The 15,202-nt window shown below is 58.1% G+C and overlaps 3 protein-coding genes across 3 annotated transcripts; 2 read left to right on the top strand and 1 right to left on the bottom strand.

The window, feature by feature from the left end:
- Nucleotides 1-501: 501 nt before the first annotated feature.
- Nucleotides 502-5,315, top strand: ISF_00074 (RhoGAP domain-containing protein; the record flags this gene model as incomplete). The annotated part of the gene is made up of 4 exons (XM_018843681.1): nucleotides 502-917; nucleotides 1,269-1,460; nucleotides 1,518-5,206; nucleotides 5,263-5,315. The coding sequence occupies 4 exons, from the start codon at nucleotides 502-504 to the stop codon at nucleotides 5,313-5,315; spliced, it is 4,350 nt and encodes a 1,449-aa protein (XP_018708131.1).
- Nucleotides 5,316-6,945: 1,630 nt separating this feature from the next.
- Nucleotides 6,946-9,537, top strand: ISF_00073 (Zn(2)-C6 fungal-type DNA-binding domain protein; the record flags this gene model as incomplete). Its single annotated transcript, XM_018843680.1, has 1 exon — nucleotides 6,946-9,537. The coding sequence occupies one exon, from the start codon at nucleotides 6,946-6,948 to the stop codon at nucleotides 9,535-9,537; it is 2,592 nt and encodes an 863-aa protein (XP_018708130.1).
- Nucleotides 9,538-10,445: 908 nt separating this feature from the next.
- On the bottom strand, nucleotides 10,446-11,330 carry ISF_00072 (hypothetical protein; the record flags this gene model as incomplete). Its single annotated transcript, XM_018843679.1, has 1 exon — nucleotides 10,446-11,330. One exon carries the CDS (start codon nucleotides 11,328-11,330, stop codon nucleotides 10,446-10,448), a length of 885 nt encoding a protein of 294 aa, XP_018708129.1.
- Between the last annotated feature and the right edge of the window lie 3,872 nt (nucleotides 11,331-15,202).

Below are 15,202 nucleotides of genomic sequence, written 5' to 3'. Positions count from 1 at the left end.
GGCCGACTCTCCCGACGCTTCGTTTGCCGCCTGGGACCCTGCTTGAGCCCATCTCATCCCGGCACAGGACCTCTGTTTGGCCGTCCCTCCACTGCCGGGCCTGGGCAGAACGAAGCCCGCCCGCCTCCCCGTGTACCCTCGTCCTCATCGCATGGCCTCGCTTCACGCATGCCACCTTGCATACAAAAACCGGCTCGCATGTCCCTAGATAATACCATCCGTCATCCCTACTCGCTAGCCGCAAACGACAACCACCACCCCATACTCCTCGCTCCCCTGCCGCCTCCGCCGACCTGGCTGCACCCATACACTCGTCTCCGTTCATGCGCCGTTGATCAGGGTGAGGGGACAGCCCATCTCGAAACCCTCTCTCTCTTGCGAGAGTAGAGCGGCCCTGCCTGCCCAACCTTGTGCCTCCCTCAGGCTTTCAGCACGCAGCCCCCCCGCCGCCAATTGGCCTCCGCCCCCGACTGATACGCTCTCTCGCCACTCAGCATCATCATGCCGGAGTCTGCGTCTACCCGTCGTCGTCCTGCTGCCGCCGCTGCTGCCGCTGCTGCTCCTGCTCATGCGGCTGTCGCCACCACCGCCCCTCCTCATATCGACGCCAATGCCGACCCCAAGCCGCCTGCACATCGATACCAGTATCCGTCCTTCCATTACGCATCCTCGCCGCCCGCCAGCCCTCGACGACAGCCTCCCCCTCCTCCCACCTCTCGGCGCCTCGAAGCCCTACACCACGACCTTGCCACGGCACAGTCGCACGATTCGCGTTCGGATCACACCCTCCCGCAAAACCCCCAATCCCAATCCTCCTTTAACCTCCACGACCTCCACGCCGCCGCATCTCACTCACCACAAACCGTTAATATTAAGCCTTCGCTTTCCGTCCCCTCGATCCTTGGCCCAGGCCCTAGGTCAGTACTTACATGCCCATTTGTCCACGCACCACACAGGCTCCTATATCATTCCAACATTACCTCGTGCTTTCATAAGTCGATGGCCAGGCTCGAGCATTGCCGCACAACTTGGTCCTATCCACCTTCTTGTCGGCTTCCTGTCGCCACTCTGCCACCCCGTCTTCGCTCTATTTACCCTCCGTCTTCTGGACTTTTGCCCCCCCTCGAAGACTTGACGTTGGCCAAACTCTTACCTTCTCTCTGTACCCGCTTTTAATTTGCCCTCCGTTGTGACGCTCGCATTCAGCGCATCATCTGCTACCTCGCACATCGCTTCTAGTTGCTGACCCTTCCTTGCCGCGCCTTCAGATCTCCGCGCCCTTCTGCACCGAGCCCGCTCTCCGCGAACCAGCACTACGATTCCCGAGCCTCGACCAATACACGAGCGCACTTGGACGGCACGACACCTCCCAGGCCTGGTCGCCCCAACCGGCCTGCAGCACGGACAACCTTTTACTCCGATTCCTCAGGCCCTTCGAGCCCAGAGCAGGAGATCGCTGGGTGCGTATCGATTGGCTCAACGGTACAACAGACGGTGCTAACCACTCCCTGCTACAGCCCAAGATTTCCCAATGCGTCACACGACAACCGCAGCGTCTCCGAGCCACTGAGTTTCAAGAAGCCTGTCATGGCTCCAGGACCATCTAATCCTGCCACGGATGGCACCGCTGCAGGCGCTTCGACAGCGCCCACGAATCCTCTGCCGAGGAACTCGTCTGTTGATACCGCCATTTCTGCCTTTTTAAACCGCGATCCCACCGGAAACTCTGCCTCTAGCAAACCGCCACAGTCTTCCGACATTGATCGTCTCATCCAGGCTGCTGGTAGCCCAGAAGCCGTCATCAAGTACCTGTTGAAAGAGAAGCAGTCTCAGTCGCAGCAGAACAGCCAGATATGGACGCTGCTTGATAAGCAAAAGACTATGATCATTGGCCTCAACAAGGACCTCGAGGCTGCCCTGGAGAGTAAGGAGCGCTATAGGAAGAAGCTTCGGGAGTGCATGAACAACCTCTCTATTCTACAAGCAGCTGCAGCCCGCGCCTCTGAAGACGGCATCAAAAAGCCCCGCCCTAGTCCTCGTATCGATGTTGACGGCTACCGTGGCATGAACCCTGACTCTCCCGTGCTCGATTCAGATAGCCAAAAGGGCTCACCTGTCGATCTCACAATGGCACGGTATCCCATCTCGCATACCATCACGCATCCCATCACGCCACCGGCCGATCGCCCCCACCAATCGCCCTCCAGTGGCGTTGCCGATGTTTTTGAATCTTCTCACTCCATGTCGAGGGGACACGATTCAAGCAGCCGCGATCATGACGCTGAAGACAAAGCCGAAGAGCAGCCGCGGAAGAAGCGTAGCGAAGAAACCCAAGAGCACACTCTACGCAACCGCGATTATGAAACCGAAGACAAAACCGAAGAACAGGCGGGCAGGAAGCTCAGCGAAGAAGAAGCGCTGCGTGAGATCCCATTTGGCGCGTCTCTTCCGCCGTCGCGAAGCTTACCCAGTGAACCGCCCAATGGACCGCCTCCTAGGATCCCAGGCGGCTCAGAGTCTCCCCCCCCGAAGAGCGAGGTCAGCTCCAAGCCCACTACAACGCCTCGTAGGGGTCCACCCGCTCCCCTTACGTTGCCTAAAGACCGCCAAAAGTCATCGCCTCTTGCTGTTGAGGAAGTCTATAATTCTGAATCAGAATGCCATGATGCCATCGGTGTGGAGCCACTCGGTTCTGCCGAGCGTGGTCGACGCCGCACACGAGAGAAAGTCCGTGACCTGGCTGTGGACCAAACGGCTGGGAAACAGGAAACCACCATGAAAGACGAGACACTCGCCCCTAACGCTGAGGAGCCCAATCCAACACAAGCTGCTCTCACAATCAAGGGGCCTGAAGCCGCTACCGCTTCCCTTGCAGCTGTTATCAACAGTGACGGAGCTCAAGTGCTTTTCCCGCCAATGATGAGCCCTGGCCTGCCACTGAGCCCCCGACCAACTCAGACTCGCGGCCAATCTCCGCCACTGTCGCCACGAACCAGGATGCCACTCTCACCAAGACCGCCTCGCCAGCCTATTCCTCTGCCGCCAAACACTGCCTTGGTTGCTTCACCCCCTCCCCCCTCCATCGTTCCATCTCAGCTTGCGCAAGACTCACCATTAAACGCCCCAAAGAACCAAACACTCGTACCGGACTCACCATCACCTTTAGATGGGCAGCCAAGTCCGACGGAGCGCAAGCAAATCTTTAAGGGATTAGCGACTGACGAATACCCCGACTTGCTACTGCCGCCGAATGCTCTCCTGTCCATCGACGTCAAGGTTGCTTCCTCGCGCATGAAACCGTCCCGCGCCAGCTTGCTCTCCCTCACCCAACTGGAAGAAGACCCCGTCTTCACGCTCGCTGTCATCTCTAGAGCTGATGGCGGTGAGCTTTGGCGGGTGGAAAAGGACACGGCCTCTCTGTCCAAACTTGACCAGCGCATGAAGCAATGCCGGAGTTTTAAAGCAAAGACGCCCGAGAAGTCTCTCTTTAATGGCCATTCACCTGCCAAGCTTGATGCTCGGCGACGGGCTCTGGAGGCATACATGGACGAACTGCTCAACACCCAGCTTGATGAGGCTACAGCTCTTGAGCTGTGTACATACCTTTCCACCAACGCTCTCCCTCCCAACGCCGAGGAAATTGGCATCGGTGGCAAGTTGTCCCCGGATCAGAGCGCGCATGAGGTTGAGTCTGATGGACCAACCGTGCGGAGTGGCTACCTCACAAAGAAGGGCAAGAATTTTGGCGGCTGGAAGTCTAGGTTTTTCGTGGTGGATGGTCTGAATCTCAAATACTATGAGACTCCAGGCGGTCCCCACCTCGGCACCATCAAACTGCAAGGCGCGCAGATTGGAAAGCAGTCGCATAGTGGCGACAACCGATCGCCTGTCATCAGCAACATGGGAGAGGAATTCGATAACCACTACCGACATGCTTTTTTGATTCTTGAACCGAAGAGGAAGGATTCGTCGAGCCATGTCAGGCATATTCTGTGCGCAGAGGACGACAAAGAGCGAGATGACTGGGTTGAAGCTCTGCTCAAATTGATCGAATCCCAGGATTTTGACGATGTTGATAGCCACCCATCCAAGCCCGAGGCTCAAGAACGACAACACCAAGGCCCCAGTGGGCCAGTTAAAGTCAGAAAGTCTGCACACGCACGAGCTACCACTCGCCAAGCAGGAGAGCCTGACTCACTCATCGGAGTTCGCTATGATTCTACCAATGCTGGTGATGCACCGCAGCATGGCGATGTAGCCCCGCCCAGGTCTGACATGCAAAACCTGAGAGCTGATGCACTCGCTGTCTCCGCCCACAGGCTCACCTCTGCTCCCGAGGATCAGCACTTGATCTCGTATGTCTCAATGGCAAGCAAAAGTGGTACTGGCCCCCCTCTTGCGCCGATTGAGGACAAAAAGCAGTGGAAGCGTAGCTTTTTCGGAATTGGATCCAAAACGAAATCGTCATCGGATGGTCGCGGATCCTTAGCTGGACCTGCGACCAAAACGAAATCGTCATCGGACGGTCGGGAATCATTGACTGGCAGTGACGGTGGAGCGGCATGGCAGGACGCGCCCTCTCAGACTCTAACCAAAACGCCAACGGTGTTTGGATCGACACTGGCTGAAGCGGTAGAGTTCCACCGTCCAAAAGATGTTGATGTGCTATTGCCATCGGTCGTTTATCGCTGCATCCAGTATCTGAAGGCCCATGGGGCTTTCAATGAGGCGGGAATCTTCCGTATCCCTGGCTCTAACACTGTAATTAACGACCTCAACAAACGATTCAATGACGAGTTAGACGTTGACCTCATCACCGACCCGAATTTCTATGACATTCATGCTGTGGCATCGCTCTTGAAGCGGTACCTGCAAAATCTCCAAGGGGGCATTCTAGTGGATCTTCGTCCGGAGTTTGAGGAGACGGCGGCCATTTCAAACCGGGATGAGAGGATTGCGCAGATTGCTCATATTGTGCAGCGACTACCAGAAGCGAACTTGACTGTGCTCCAATACCTCGTGTCCTTCCTGGTCCGCATTATCAACAACTCAAGGGTGACTATGATGACGCCAAAAGCTCTTGTCTTGGCCTCACCGGCATTCCAAATTCCTCCGGGGGCTTTTATGTTATTCCTGGAAAATTTTGAGGGGGTTTTCGGCATCTCCCCAGACAATTATCAGCCTCCGACGGCTTCGGGGATGGAGCGTGAGAGACGGGGTCGTCAGGAAGGCTCCTCGCGAGCTGACGGGCCATCGCGCCAGGAGGTAGCGCCTCGACCGTCGACGTCGTCGGGAAGCACGTCATCGCCTCATAGGCAGGGGAGAGTAGAGCTCGTACGCGTGCCGTCGCGATCGACCCCCACACCACCGCTTCAACACCTTCAACAAAGCAGGGCTCCCGCACGACACTCACCAACGCCATCGACGGCGTCGAGCCGTCCGGCATATGAACCAGCCCACTTTTCTCAGCAAGACGCTGGCGATGCTGCAAGCGTGGCATCAATGGCTCGGCCTGCCTACGAGACAAACCATGGCTTAGAGCAACTGCGTGGTGCTGCAGGCCCTCAACCGACTGCCGCCTACGACAGACCTACTTATCAGCTCCCCAATGGACCTGGCAGCAACATGAGTCTGACGGCGAACGAGCGGGTGAATAAGCGGCGAGAGAGTTCCATGTACGTGAGCAGTGGTACAGGCAACGACCGCTCTCTGTACTAAGACTACTCTACACGCAATGTCTAATTGACCGAAATTGGCGTTTTTTTACATGATACCAGAATGATTCCTTGTTTTCGTTTGCATTTTTCTGTCTCACTGTCACCCATACCCTAGCGTCTGCAGCAGACGGTGATACTTTTCGGTTCTGCACTTCTTTTTATTGATCGGATTTCTGCGCGAAGACGGAGACGGGATGAAATGCCATTCATATGCACAGATTGGGAGGCTACACTTAATTCTTGTTTTGGGGCTTAGGACAAGCGCGGCGTTTTGAACTCTCGGATGATGCTCGACTGGTCGAGCTTTTGCTCTCTGGGCAGGTTTCAGTTTGGGTGTTTGTGGGGTGGTTTCTTGTTGCAAATGCTTTTTTCTCCTTTGGTCTTGGATTGGACAATTATATATCCCCGTCGCATTGTACCACGATGACATGTTGCGATGGTGGTTGGATGTTTCAGCACCTGAATGGACATGGGCTCTTGCATTCTGATCTTGTTTAGATCTTGGGAATGGAGCTAGCCACAGAGTAATGCAAGTAATTCTAAAGACTTTTCTCTGGCATGAGTTGATTGATTCTCGTGTACTGCAATGTGTAGGCTTAGGCCCTACCGATGACGCAGCATCGTCATTCAGCTCATGTCCGACGGGACCGAGATGCGTTGCAGTGCGCCTCTTCGGATGCGACCACGCATCAGGGCCCGAGCAGCCTACCACGCCCGACCGAGCGCAGATCGAAGCTCTCCTCCGAGCCTTGATTGCCCTTTTAACAATCCCGCGTTCCTTTCTGACCTCTTTTTGGCACCGCCATCGCTCTTCAATCCCCAAATCCCAGGTTTGCCTGTTCTGCTGACTAATCACCCACACAAAAAAGCGTCGGAGAAACGGAGCCAACGAGCCTCCTCTCTGGTCGGCATCTCGGCGCCTGCAACCTCCGTGCTACGCGAAAGAAAAGAAAAAACAAGCAGTTTACCAGGCCGGACAGCCCTATTTGCGCGTGGCTCGCCGGCTTTCTGGGGATTCCCTAGTCTCTCTTTCTTTTTTTTCGACTAAACTTCTTGGCGTGTGGCGGCTGTGATCGGTGGGCGGGCGTTTCTACTTCCTGCCCGTGTGGGCGCCAAGATCTATCTGTCTGAGGGCTTGTGGTGAAGGAAACTTGTGTCTCAGGAGGGAAAGGGAATGAAAGGATTTTTTTTAAAAAAAAGAAAACGCGACACCCCTTGATTAGGGATAATGGAGGATAGCGGTGACTCGCCTACGTCCTCCGGCACGCCCGGCACCGTCGCCGCCACCACCACTGCCGGCCCACCATCCGGCTCCCCGGCACGGACGGTGGAGGCCGACGGTCCCGCCGACAAGAAGCTGCGCGCGTGCGAGGCCTGCCGCGGGCTCAAAGTGCGCTGCGAACCGGACCCGCGCGAGGGCGAGCCGTGCCGGCGCTGCAAAAAGGCAGGCCGCGGGTGCGTGGTCACGGCGCCGACGCGCAAGCGGCAGCGCAAGACGGACAGTCGCGTGTCGGAGCTGGAGCGCAAGATTGACGCCCTGACGGCGAGTCTGCAGGCGAGAACGGGCGGCGGCGGGGACGCGGTGAGGCAGCAGCATGGCAATGTGAGTGGAAGCAGCGGCAGCAACAGGGGCCAGGAGCACAAGAGCTGGGACAGCGAGGTGGCGCCGTGGGATAGTGCGCGGCCGGCGGACCAGGATAGCCACTTTCAGCAGCTGGTCACGATGGCGGGCCGGAAGCGCAAGGCCATGGACGAGGGGATCTCGAAGGAAGGCGGCAGCAGGCCGGCGGCGGAGAGCGAGAGCGCCGCGACCGCCGCGGATAACGACGACAGGAAGCCGTCGGCGGCGGCGGCGGCGGTCGGCTGGCCGGCGTACACGTCGCGCTCGACTGACGGCGACGTGGTGGACCGCGGGCTCGTGCCGCCCGCGCTCGCAGCGCGCCTGTTCACGCGGTACAAGACGCAGATGGTGCGGCACCTGCCTGGTGTCGTCTTCGCGCCGAGCGCCACGGTGGCGGAGCTGCGCTCCTCGCGACCGACGCTGTTCTTGGCCATCATGGCGGCGGCGGCGGGCGAGGACCACGCGCTGCAGCGGGTGCTGCAGCGCGAGCTGATGCGCACGCTGGCGCGGCGCGTCATGGAGGTCGGCGAGAAGAGCCTCGAACTCGTCCAAGCGCTCAACGTCGCCGTCATCTGGTACTGGCCGCCGGAGCACTTTGAGGAGCTCAAGTTCTACCAGCTGATCCACACCGCCGCCGTCATGGCCATTGACATTGGGCTCGGGCGGCGGCCACCGCGCGGAGGCAAGTCGCGGGCGGTGCCGCAGGCGGGGTACTACCCGGCGTGGAGGGGCGGGCGGTCGCCGCCGCCGGACCCGACGAGCTTGGAGGCGCGGCGCACGTGGCTAACGTGCTACTACCTGGCGAGCAACACGGCCATGTCGCTGCGGCGGCCGAACCTGGTGCGGTGGACGGGGTTCATGGCGGACTCGGTGCGGGTGCTGGAGACGAGCGCCGAGGCGGCGCCGACGGACGCGTACCTGTGCCACCTGGTCTGGACGCACAGGCTGGGCGAGCAGGTCGGCGCGCAGCTGTCGCTGGACGACCCCGACGCGGCGGCGGCGGTGGACGTGGAGGACGCGCGGACGCAGTACGCGCTGCGGGCGCTGGAGCGGGACTTGGAGCGGTACAGGGCGGCGGTGCCGCCGGCGCGCATGCAGGCGACCCTCAAGATCGGCTTTGACCTGCTGAGCTTATATATGCACGAGACGGTGCTGCACGGCGGCGATGGCGGCGGCGGGGAGGAAGGGGAGGAGGAAGGGGAGGAGGAGGAGGAGGGGTTAGTGGGGAGGGAGAGGGCGGCAAGGCCGCTGTCGGCGCAGCACGTCAACGCGCTGACGGCGTGCCTGGCGGCCATTGACGGAATCTTCGCCACGTTCCTGGCCCTCGACGTGGAGAGCATCCGGTGCCTGCCCGTGTTCAACTTCGTGCGCGTCGCGTACGCGGTGGTGGTACTGATGAAGATGCACTTCTCCGTGACCGCTGCGGCGGCGGCGGCGGCGGCGGCGGGTGGCGAGGCGGGGTCGGACCTGGCGGTCGTGTTTCCCCGGGAGGCGCTGCGGGTCAGGCAGCACCTGGACGCGCTGCTGGACAAGTTCCGCGAGACGGCGGCGGGGGATCGCTGCCGGCCGGCGAGCAAGTTCCTGGTGGTGCTGGCGATGCTCCGCAGCTGGTTCGTCAAGCAGGACGGCAGCGGGAGTGGTGAGGCGCCGGCGTCTGCTGCTGCTCAGCAACGACCACGGCAGCAGCAGCAGCAGCAGCAGCAGCAGAGATACCAGCAGCAGCCGCAGACGACGGCCAACACGCCGCTGGAGCTTCTCTCCGAGGTCGCCGTCGGCAGCGATCCGAGCAACCCCGCGAGCTCCTCCTCGCCGTTTGGCTACTACCGACCGACCCCTCCCCCTGCGGCCACCGCCGCGCCTCCTCCCCAGCAGGTGTTCTTCCCCGACGCCAACCCTGCGACCACCACGTCCCCTGGCGGCGGTGGCACGACGACGCCGTTCACCACCGCAGCTTCCTCCGGCGCAGCGTTTCCGGCGTGGATGATGCCCGACAGCGGCGGTGGCGGGTTCGACGCCGCCGCTGGGATGCTGGCGGGCGGCGAGTTCCCGACCGCGGTGGAGTTTGGCGCGATCGGGGGCATGGGCTTCGGCTTTGACGGCGGCGTCGGCGGCGTGGCGGGGATGAACGCGACGACGAACGACCAGTTCTGGACGGACATGTTCCAGGGCATACCGGACCCGAACATGTTTACCTTTTAGGTCTGGGCCGGTGGTCGTGGATTGGTAGCGGAAAGTCTGGGAAGACGTATGAAGTCTTGTAACGATTTTGTGCGTTTGGGACGTGGCTGGAGTAATGCAAAATCTCAATCATGAACATTGCCGGGGATCGGGGAATGCGAATATGGAGATACCCCTCTGCGAATACTTGATGAATGTCACAGTTTGTGCTATATCTCATCTCTCTTTAAAAAGTTTATACGTTTTCAAAACTTTGCAAATACAGACTATCACAAGATGATTCTTTATTACTTGTAAAACATCTCCTATTCCATCAACATCACGCTGTCACAAACATTCACCTGGATAATTTTAACCATTTCCATTTTAGCTAATCTGCCAGCCAATCTTGATACCCCGTCAGTCCAAACAGGGAGAAATGGCAAATCTGACAAGACTGCGTAAATAACCTTTGAGAAAATAAAACCATTCCACTATGCTGCAAGCCGGGCCAGTCTTGGTTGCATCCGTCTGCCGCGAATTCAAGCCGCGTCCATACTCAATCCGTTGCCTCAACAACCTCTCCTTCCTTCAAAGATTCATACGTTTCAACAGCCAATATCGTATATTCCAGGTGGTGGCCAAGGGGCCAAATAGTGTACATGAATCAAAGCCATGTGTCGCACGAGTGTCGTATGGGGTTATGCTCGTAAAACCGTCTGTCCCGAGACGGCATGATGCCATCGCTCATAAAACAAAAAAGGTAAAAATCAAGGAAATCGCTGCCAAATGGCCAACAGTTTAAAAACAGCCATGTTTTGCACATTTTGTGCCGCGCCATTGATGTCTGCCAAGCAGTGCCAGTGAAAACGAGATGCTCGAGTGGCTCGAGGGTGATGAATCATTGTCATAAAGACAACAAGAGAAAAACAGGACCAAGAGATTCATAATTAATCCATATAGAAATCTCCCTTGAGAATTCTCTCCTGGAATGCGTCGGGCTTGGGCTTCTGCGGCCGCGGCTGGACGGGCGGAGGGGCCTGGGTCGGCGGCGAGGTCATCTCGGAGACGGACCTGGCACGATCATGTGGCATCCTAGGGGGCGAGCTGGAGGCGAATGAAAAGGAAGGCCGGGCGCCGGCGACGGAGCTCTCTGCGCGAGATCTTAACTGCTCGGACCAGTTGAAGCCTTGCTGGTCTGCTCGAGAATTTGCATAGTCAGAAGGGGCTCTTTTGTGCATGGTGAAGCTTGCCTGTGGTAGGGAAGACGACAGGACGGAGCTGGGGCGGCGTCCGGAGACAGACCAGCTCGCCGAGGCGGCCATGGGCGGAGACTTGTTGGTGGATGGACGGCGGCCGAGGACGGGCTGGGGCTGGGGCGGGCCGGGGTTCTGCTGGCTGGCAGGGGGAGGAGATGTTGGGTTGGTATTACCGTTGCCAGGACTTCCTGAGGGGCGAAGGCCTCTGAGGGAGCCGGAGCCGGCGGAGCCACCAAAGCTCATGCGTCGAGTAAAGGGTGTGTTGGGAGCGGTTCTAGCGCTGGCGGGGGCAAATTCGTCGTCCTCAACGGCGGACTCGTCAATGGAGCCCGAGTTGGAGTTTGTGGAGACGCTCTCGCGACGGACAAAGGCAGCGGGATTGGTGGGAGAGGTGCCAGAGAGGCCAATGGTGCTGACGGAGAGACGGCGACCGCGAGGGTCGGTCATGCTTGGGGCGCCGGGCAGCGGGGGGCCGTTGACGTTGGAGGGGCCGCGCTGGAAGAGGTTGGAGAGGGCAGCCTGTGTGATGGAGCTGCGGCGGTGGGCAATGCCGGCGTTGGGGGCGTTGTCGGACATGTCGAAGGGTTCGAAGGTGGCGAAAGCGGCGAAGACGGTCTGGGGTTGTGCGATGGAAGAATATGGTGCAGTGGTGATGCGTGGTCGGTTGGTGGCCGAATGCCGAGCGGGCTTGTGACAGCCGGCGGGCGGGCGGAGGTCGTTGATGAGTGGGCTCGGCTTGGGAAGCGCAAGCGACGTTTGCGGCGGCGTGGACGGCAAACAGGGAAAAAAAAATGGGTTGGAAATCGGGTTCAAGAGATGTCGAGAAGAAAGGATAGAAAGAAAGATGCAAGAATGAGGGCGACAAGAGACGGAATAAATGGTAAAACGAGCAGGAGTGTGAGAGGGGGAGAATGAGGTGGTAGTGGCCGGCGGTGGTGTTATATATAAGACGATTTTGACGGGTGTCGGCACAAGTGGGAGGACGAGGGAGTGGGAGGGGCGTGACGAGTCAATGCAGAGCGTGAGTTGATGGGATTGGCTCAAATGAGGAGACAAGGATGGGAAAGATGCAAGGAAGGAGAGGAGAAGCAGATTGAGAGGGTGTGGGAGAGAATGATGGAGGGGGAAGAAACTAGGAGGAGGAGGAGGAGGAGGAGGGAAGAGAGGAAGAAGAGGGTGGTGGCCTGAGCTGGGAGCATGGAAGCCTGGCAGAGTGAGGAGGGGAGAGGAGAAGAGAAGAGTGGTGGTGGTGATGAGGGTTGTGCCAGCTTTGTTTAGTGGCTGCCTTAGCACCATTTTTAGCGTTGATGGGCGGTGTTACAGCGCCTCCGGGCCTATTTTTACAGCGACTCTAGTGCTCGCAGTGGCGAGATTGAGCAAACGCGCTAAGCCCCTTGTGGTCATGGTTGCACCGGTCCGACATCGGGGTACTTGATAGGCAGCGGCTGGTGCTAGCAAAGAAAAGTACCGCCAGTTTCTGGGGTAAACTGGCTGGCTCTGTGGAGCCGTCCATCTCGATTGTGCCACTTGTCTGCAGCCAAGGATTTGATCCCCTTCCCCCCGGTCAAGGCACAGACTGCCGCAATCCAGTCTAGAAGCGGCTGCAACTCTAATGTTTATCACTATTCCGTTGTTGTGCGATGAATTGAAAAGGGATATACACCGGACCTGCCGGACTTGATGTGCCCTGGGATAGCAACACGATGGCGAGATACTGAGTGTTACCACAAATAGGCACTCGAGACACAAACCCAAGCCCTGCGTCAAGGCCAAGCCTCATGCAAAGCTACAACTAGGGGTTTGTATACCTGTCATATCCTCAATAATAGAACAAGACGCGTAACTTCGTACTGACCGCATCTGCGCCTCTATCGCTCCTCATTTCCCGTAACGCGGGATCGACAAGGGCCCTGGCTGGGTAAGTCGACAAAAACGCAAACCCACCAAAAAGTCTCGTTTCACTTCCAAGGCTGGCTATCGCGCGAAATTCCATGTCTCTGTCCGCGACAGGGGAACTCACCTTCACCAGAGCGCAGTTACTGGCCTCGGAGCCAGCCCGACGCCATGGTGACGAAAGCGGACAAAGGCGTGGCTCCCAGATAACACACGTACGAGGCTGCGACCCCAAACCAAGGTAAAGTGTGGGTGGCAACAGAAAGCGCAGAAAGCCACAGAATCAAAGTGCGTCTTTGTTACAACCACCAGTAGACTGCCATGCACTTCTCACTTCTGCCGTGGTGTGCCCATTCTGGCGCCTTGTGGCACCAGCCAGCGACGGCGACCTCAAGCGATAACGTCAAGCACGTCGGCGCGTGCCGCAAGACAACGGCAACAATCGCGGCAACACGTCAGCAATCAAGCCAAAACTTGGGAAGATGAAATCGGACCCGCGGAAGCGTGCTCTGTGCCTCTTTCGTGTAACAGCCAGCGGCCGAAAGTCCTTTCGCCCTTGCGACGGGTCGATCACCAAAAGCTTGTTCGCACCGCCAATCAGTGACGTAGAACCCTGCTGCGGGGAGAGTTGAGAGAAGCAGCCAAAGGTAGCTTGGCTAATAGCTTTGGTGGATAGGTACATATAGATACTGCGCTGCACCCTGCATACGACGGTGGACTCGAGAGGGGCCGCCGCGATCGGTGGGGCCTCCGCACACGACGAAGGGTCACTGGATTAACAGTAATCTGATGGAGTAAAATGAAAATGAAGACGGAAAAAACTATACTTGATATATGATGTATGGAATGAATCTGCTTGAACACTTTTGATCACTTGCAGCCGTGCTTGATAGTCTGTCCATGACGTTCGCTGACGACAAGCCTTGGGGAGGCAGGTACATACGTACCCGCTGCGGACTGCCAGATGCCAAGTTGCCAGCTGCCAGCTGGCTGCCAGCTGCAATGCAAAGTTCCCGACTTGCATTTTCTCTGCAAACGCAGACAGACAGCTTGCCCGTCTCATCATCATGCTGCGGCCATCTTGACAGCCACTCGCATGACCTCCTGCGCTTGAATAAACAATACACTGCGGCACCGTGTATTGTCTATCCAACGACCGTGGATACCCCTCTGCACTAGATCTGCCCTGAGCCCTGGTCTGGTCCACTCCCCGCTCTCGCCCACCGGCCCAGCGTCTCCTCCCAGATTCACCGTCGTCAGCCCATCCGTCCTCTCCGAACACCACTTTGCGTCATGGTCACCTGGCCATGTTCGTGAGTCCTCACGCCATCTCGCACTCTTCCACGCCGACGCTGCCCAAAGACTCTACCAGCCCTAGTACGACTCCCTTGGCCAGCTCACGTGCCAAATGCTGCGTAACTACCCCGTCAAACGACACCCAACCGCCCTCATCTACCTACCGCAGCATGATGGTTGTTGTCTCATCCACGACATCGGCCCTCCCCGCAACTGACAACGCTACGACCACCGCGTTCACTTGCACCCTCTTCCCAGGAGTAACTCGTCCTTGCTTCGACCATGCTACACACCACCACACGCGAGATGCATCTAGAACTGCATGCCCCCACCAGAACCTGGGCCCAATCACCCCGGCACTTGCAAATCCGACCGTCCAACCAAATGGCCAGCATTTCACAATAAAAATCACCCAAGACCGCTCCAGCCACATTTTCTTTCTGCGGCCTAATATCCCAGAGCCCGCTATCTTGACTGCCTCTGCGGCGCTGGCGCTAGGGGACATGGGCTTCGCGGGGTAAATGGCCGTCGAAGAGTCGGCCGAACTCAACTTTTTAGCTTGGAACACTTTTCTGGGACCATGACCAGCCCTTTCCCAGACTCCCGCACAGACTGGAACCCCGCCCGCACCATGGCGCTCTTTGGCGGCTTCCTCGAATATGCAATTACTGATAACAGCACACGCTCCGCCCTTCGGAATGCCCCCTCTCATTAAGGTGGGAAGTACTCGTGCATGCATGCTGCTATATCAGCCTCGTGTGACTGAGACGACGATGTGGGCGCCATGGACAACGTGGCTCGGCGGAGGCGAATAGAGCCTTCTCGTACGACGACGGCTCCGTGGAGTCGGTTGCAAGCTGCCGCCTTGGCCGGGTGGGGAGCAGTTCAATGGTACGCCAGATAGCACACCCTAACACATTGGCAGCAACCCTACTGGTCAAGCAGTGAGCTTGGCCAGATGCACGAACCTCAGCCGCCCCCGCAGAGCTGGTCGCCCAAAGCATATTGTTTGAGATGCCAGCACTTCGTGCCATGTAGGCAAGCAGTTTTGGATAAGGTGCGGTCAAGGCTTGCGATATTTCGCACCTCGTCAGTTAACCATCCATTCAGTGTAGGGACGTATGTAGGTGCACCCATTCACATGGAGTGCGCCTTGTCCATCTGTTACCCGTAACAGCTCTGTATCGGTGAAGAGGGTATAATTCAACACATGCTTAAATACAGATGATTATTGTCTATGCAGCCCATTTCAAAACCGT

The sequence above is a fragment of the Cordyceps fumosorosea genome (genome assembly GCF_001636725.1).
Source record: "Cordyceps fumosorosea ARSEF 2679 chromosome Unknown scaffold_1, whole genome shotgun sequence".
Lineage (NCBI taxonomy): Eukaryota > Fungi > Ascomycota > Sordariomycetes > Hypocreales > Cordycipitaceae > Cordyceps > Cordyceps fumosorosea.
This window is presented reverse-complemented; position numbering and strand designations above follow the sequence as displayed.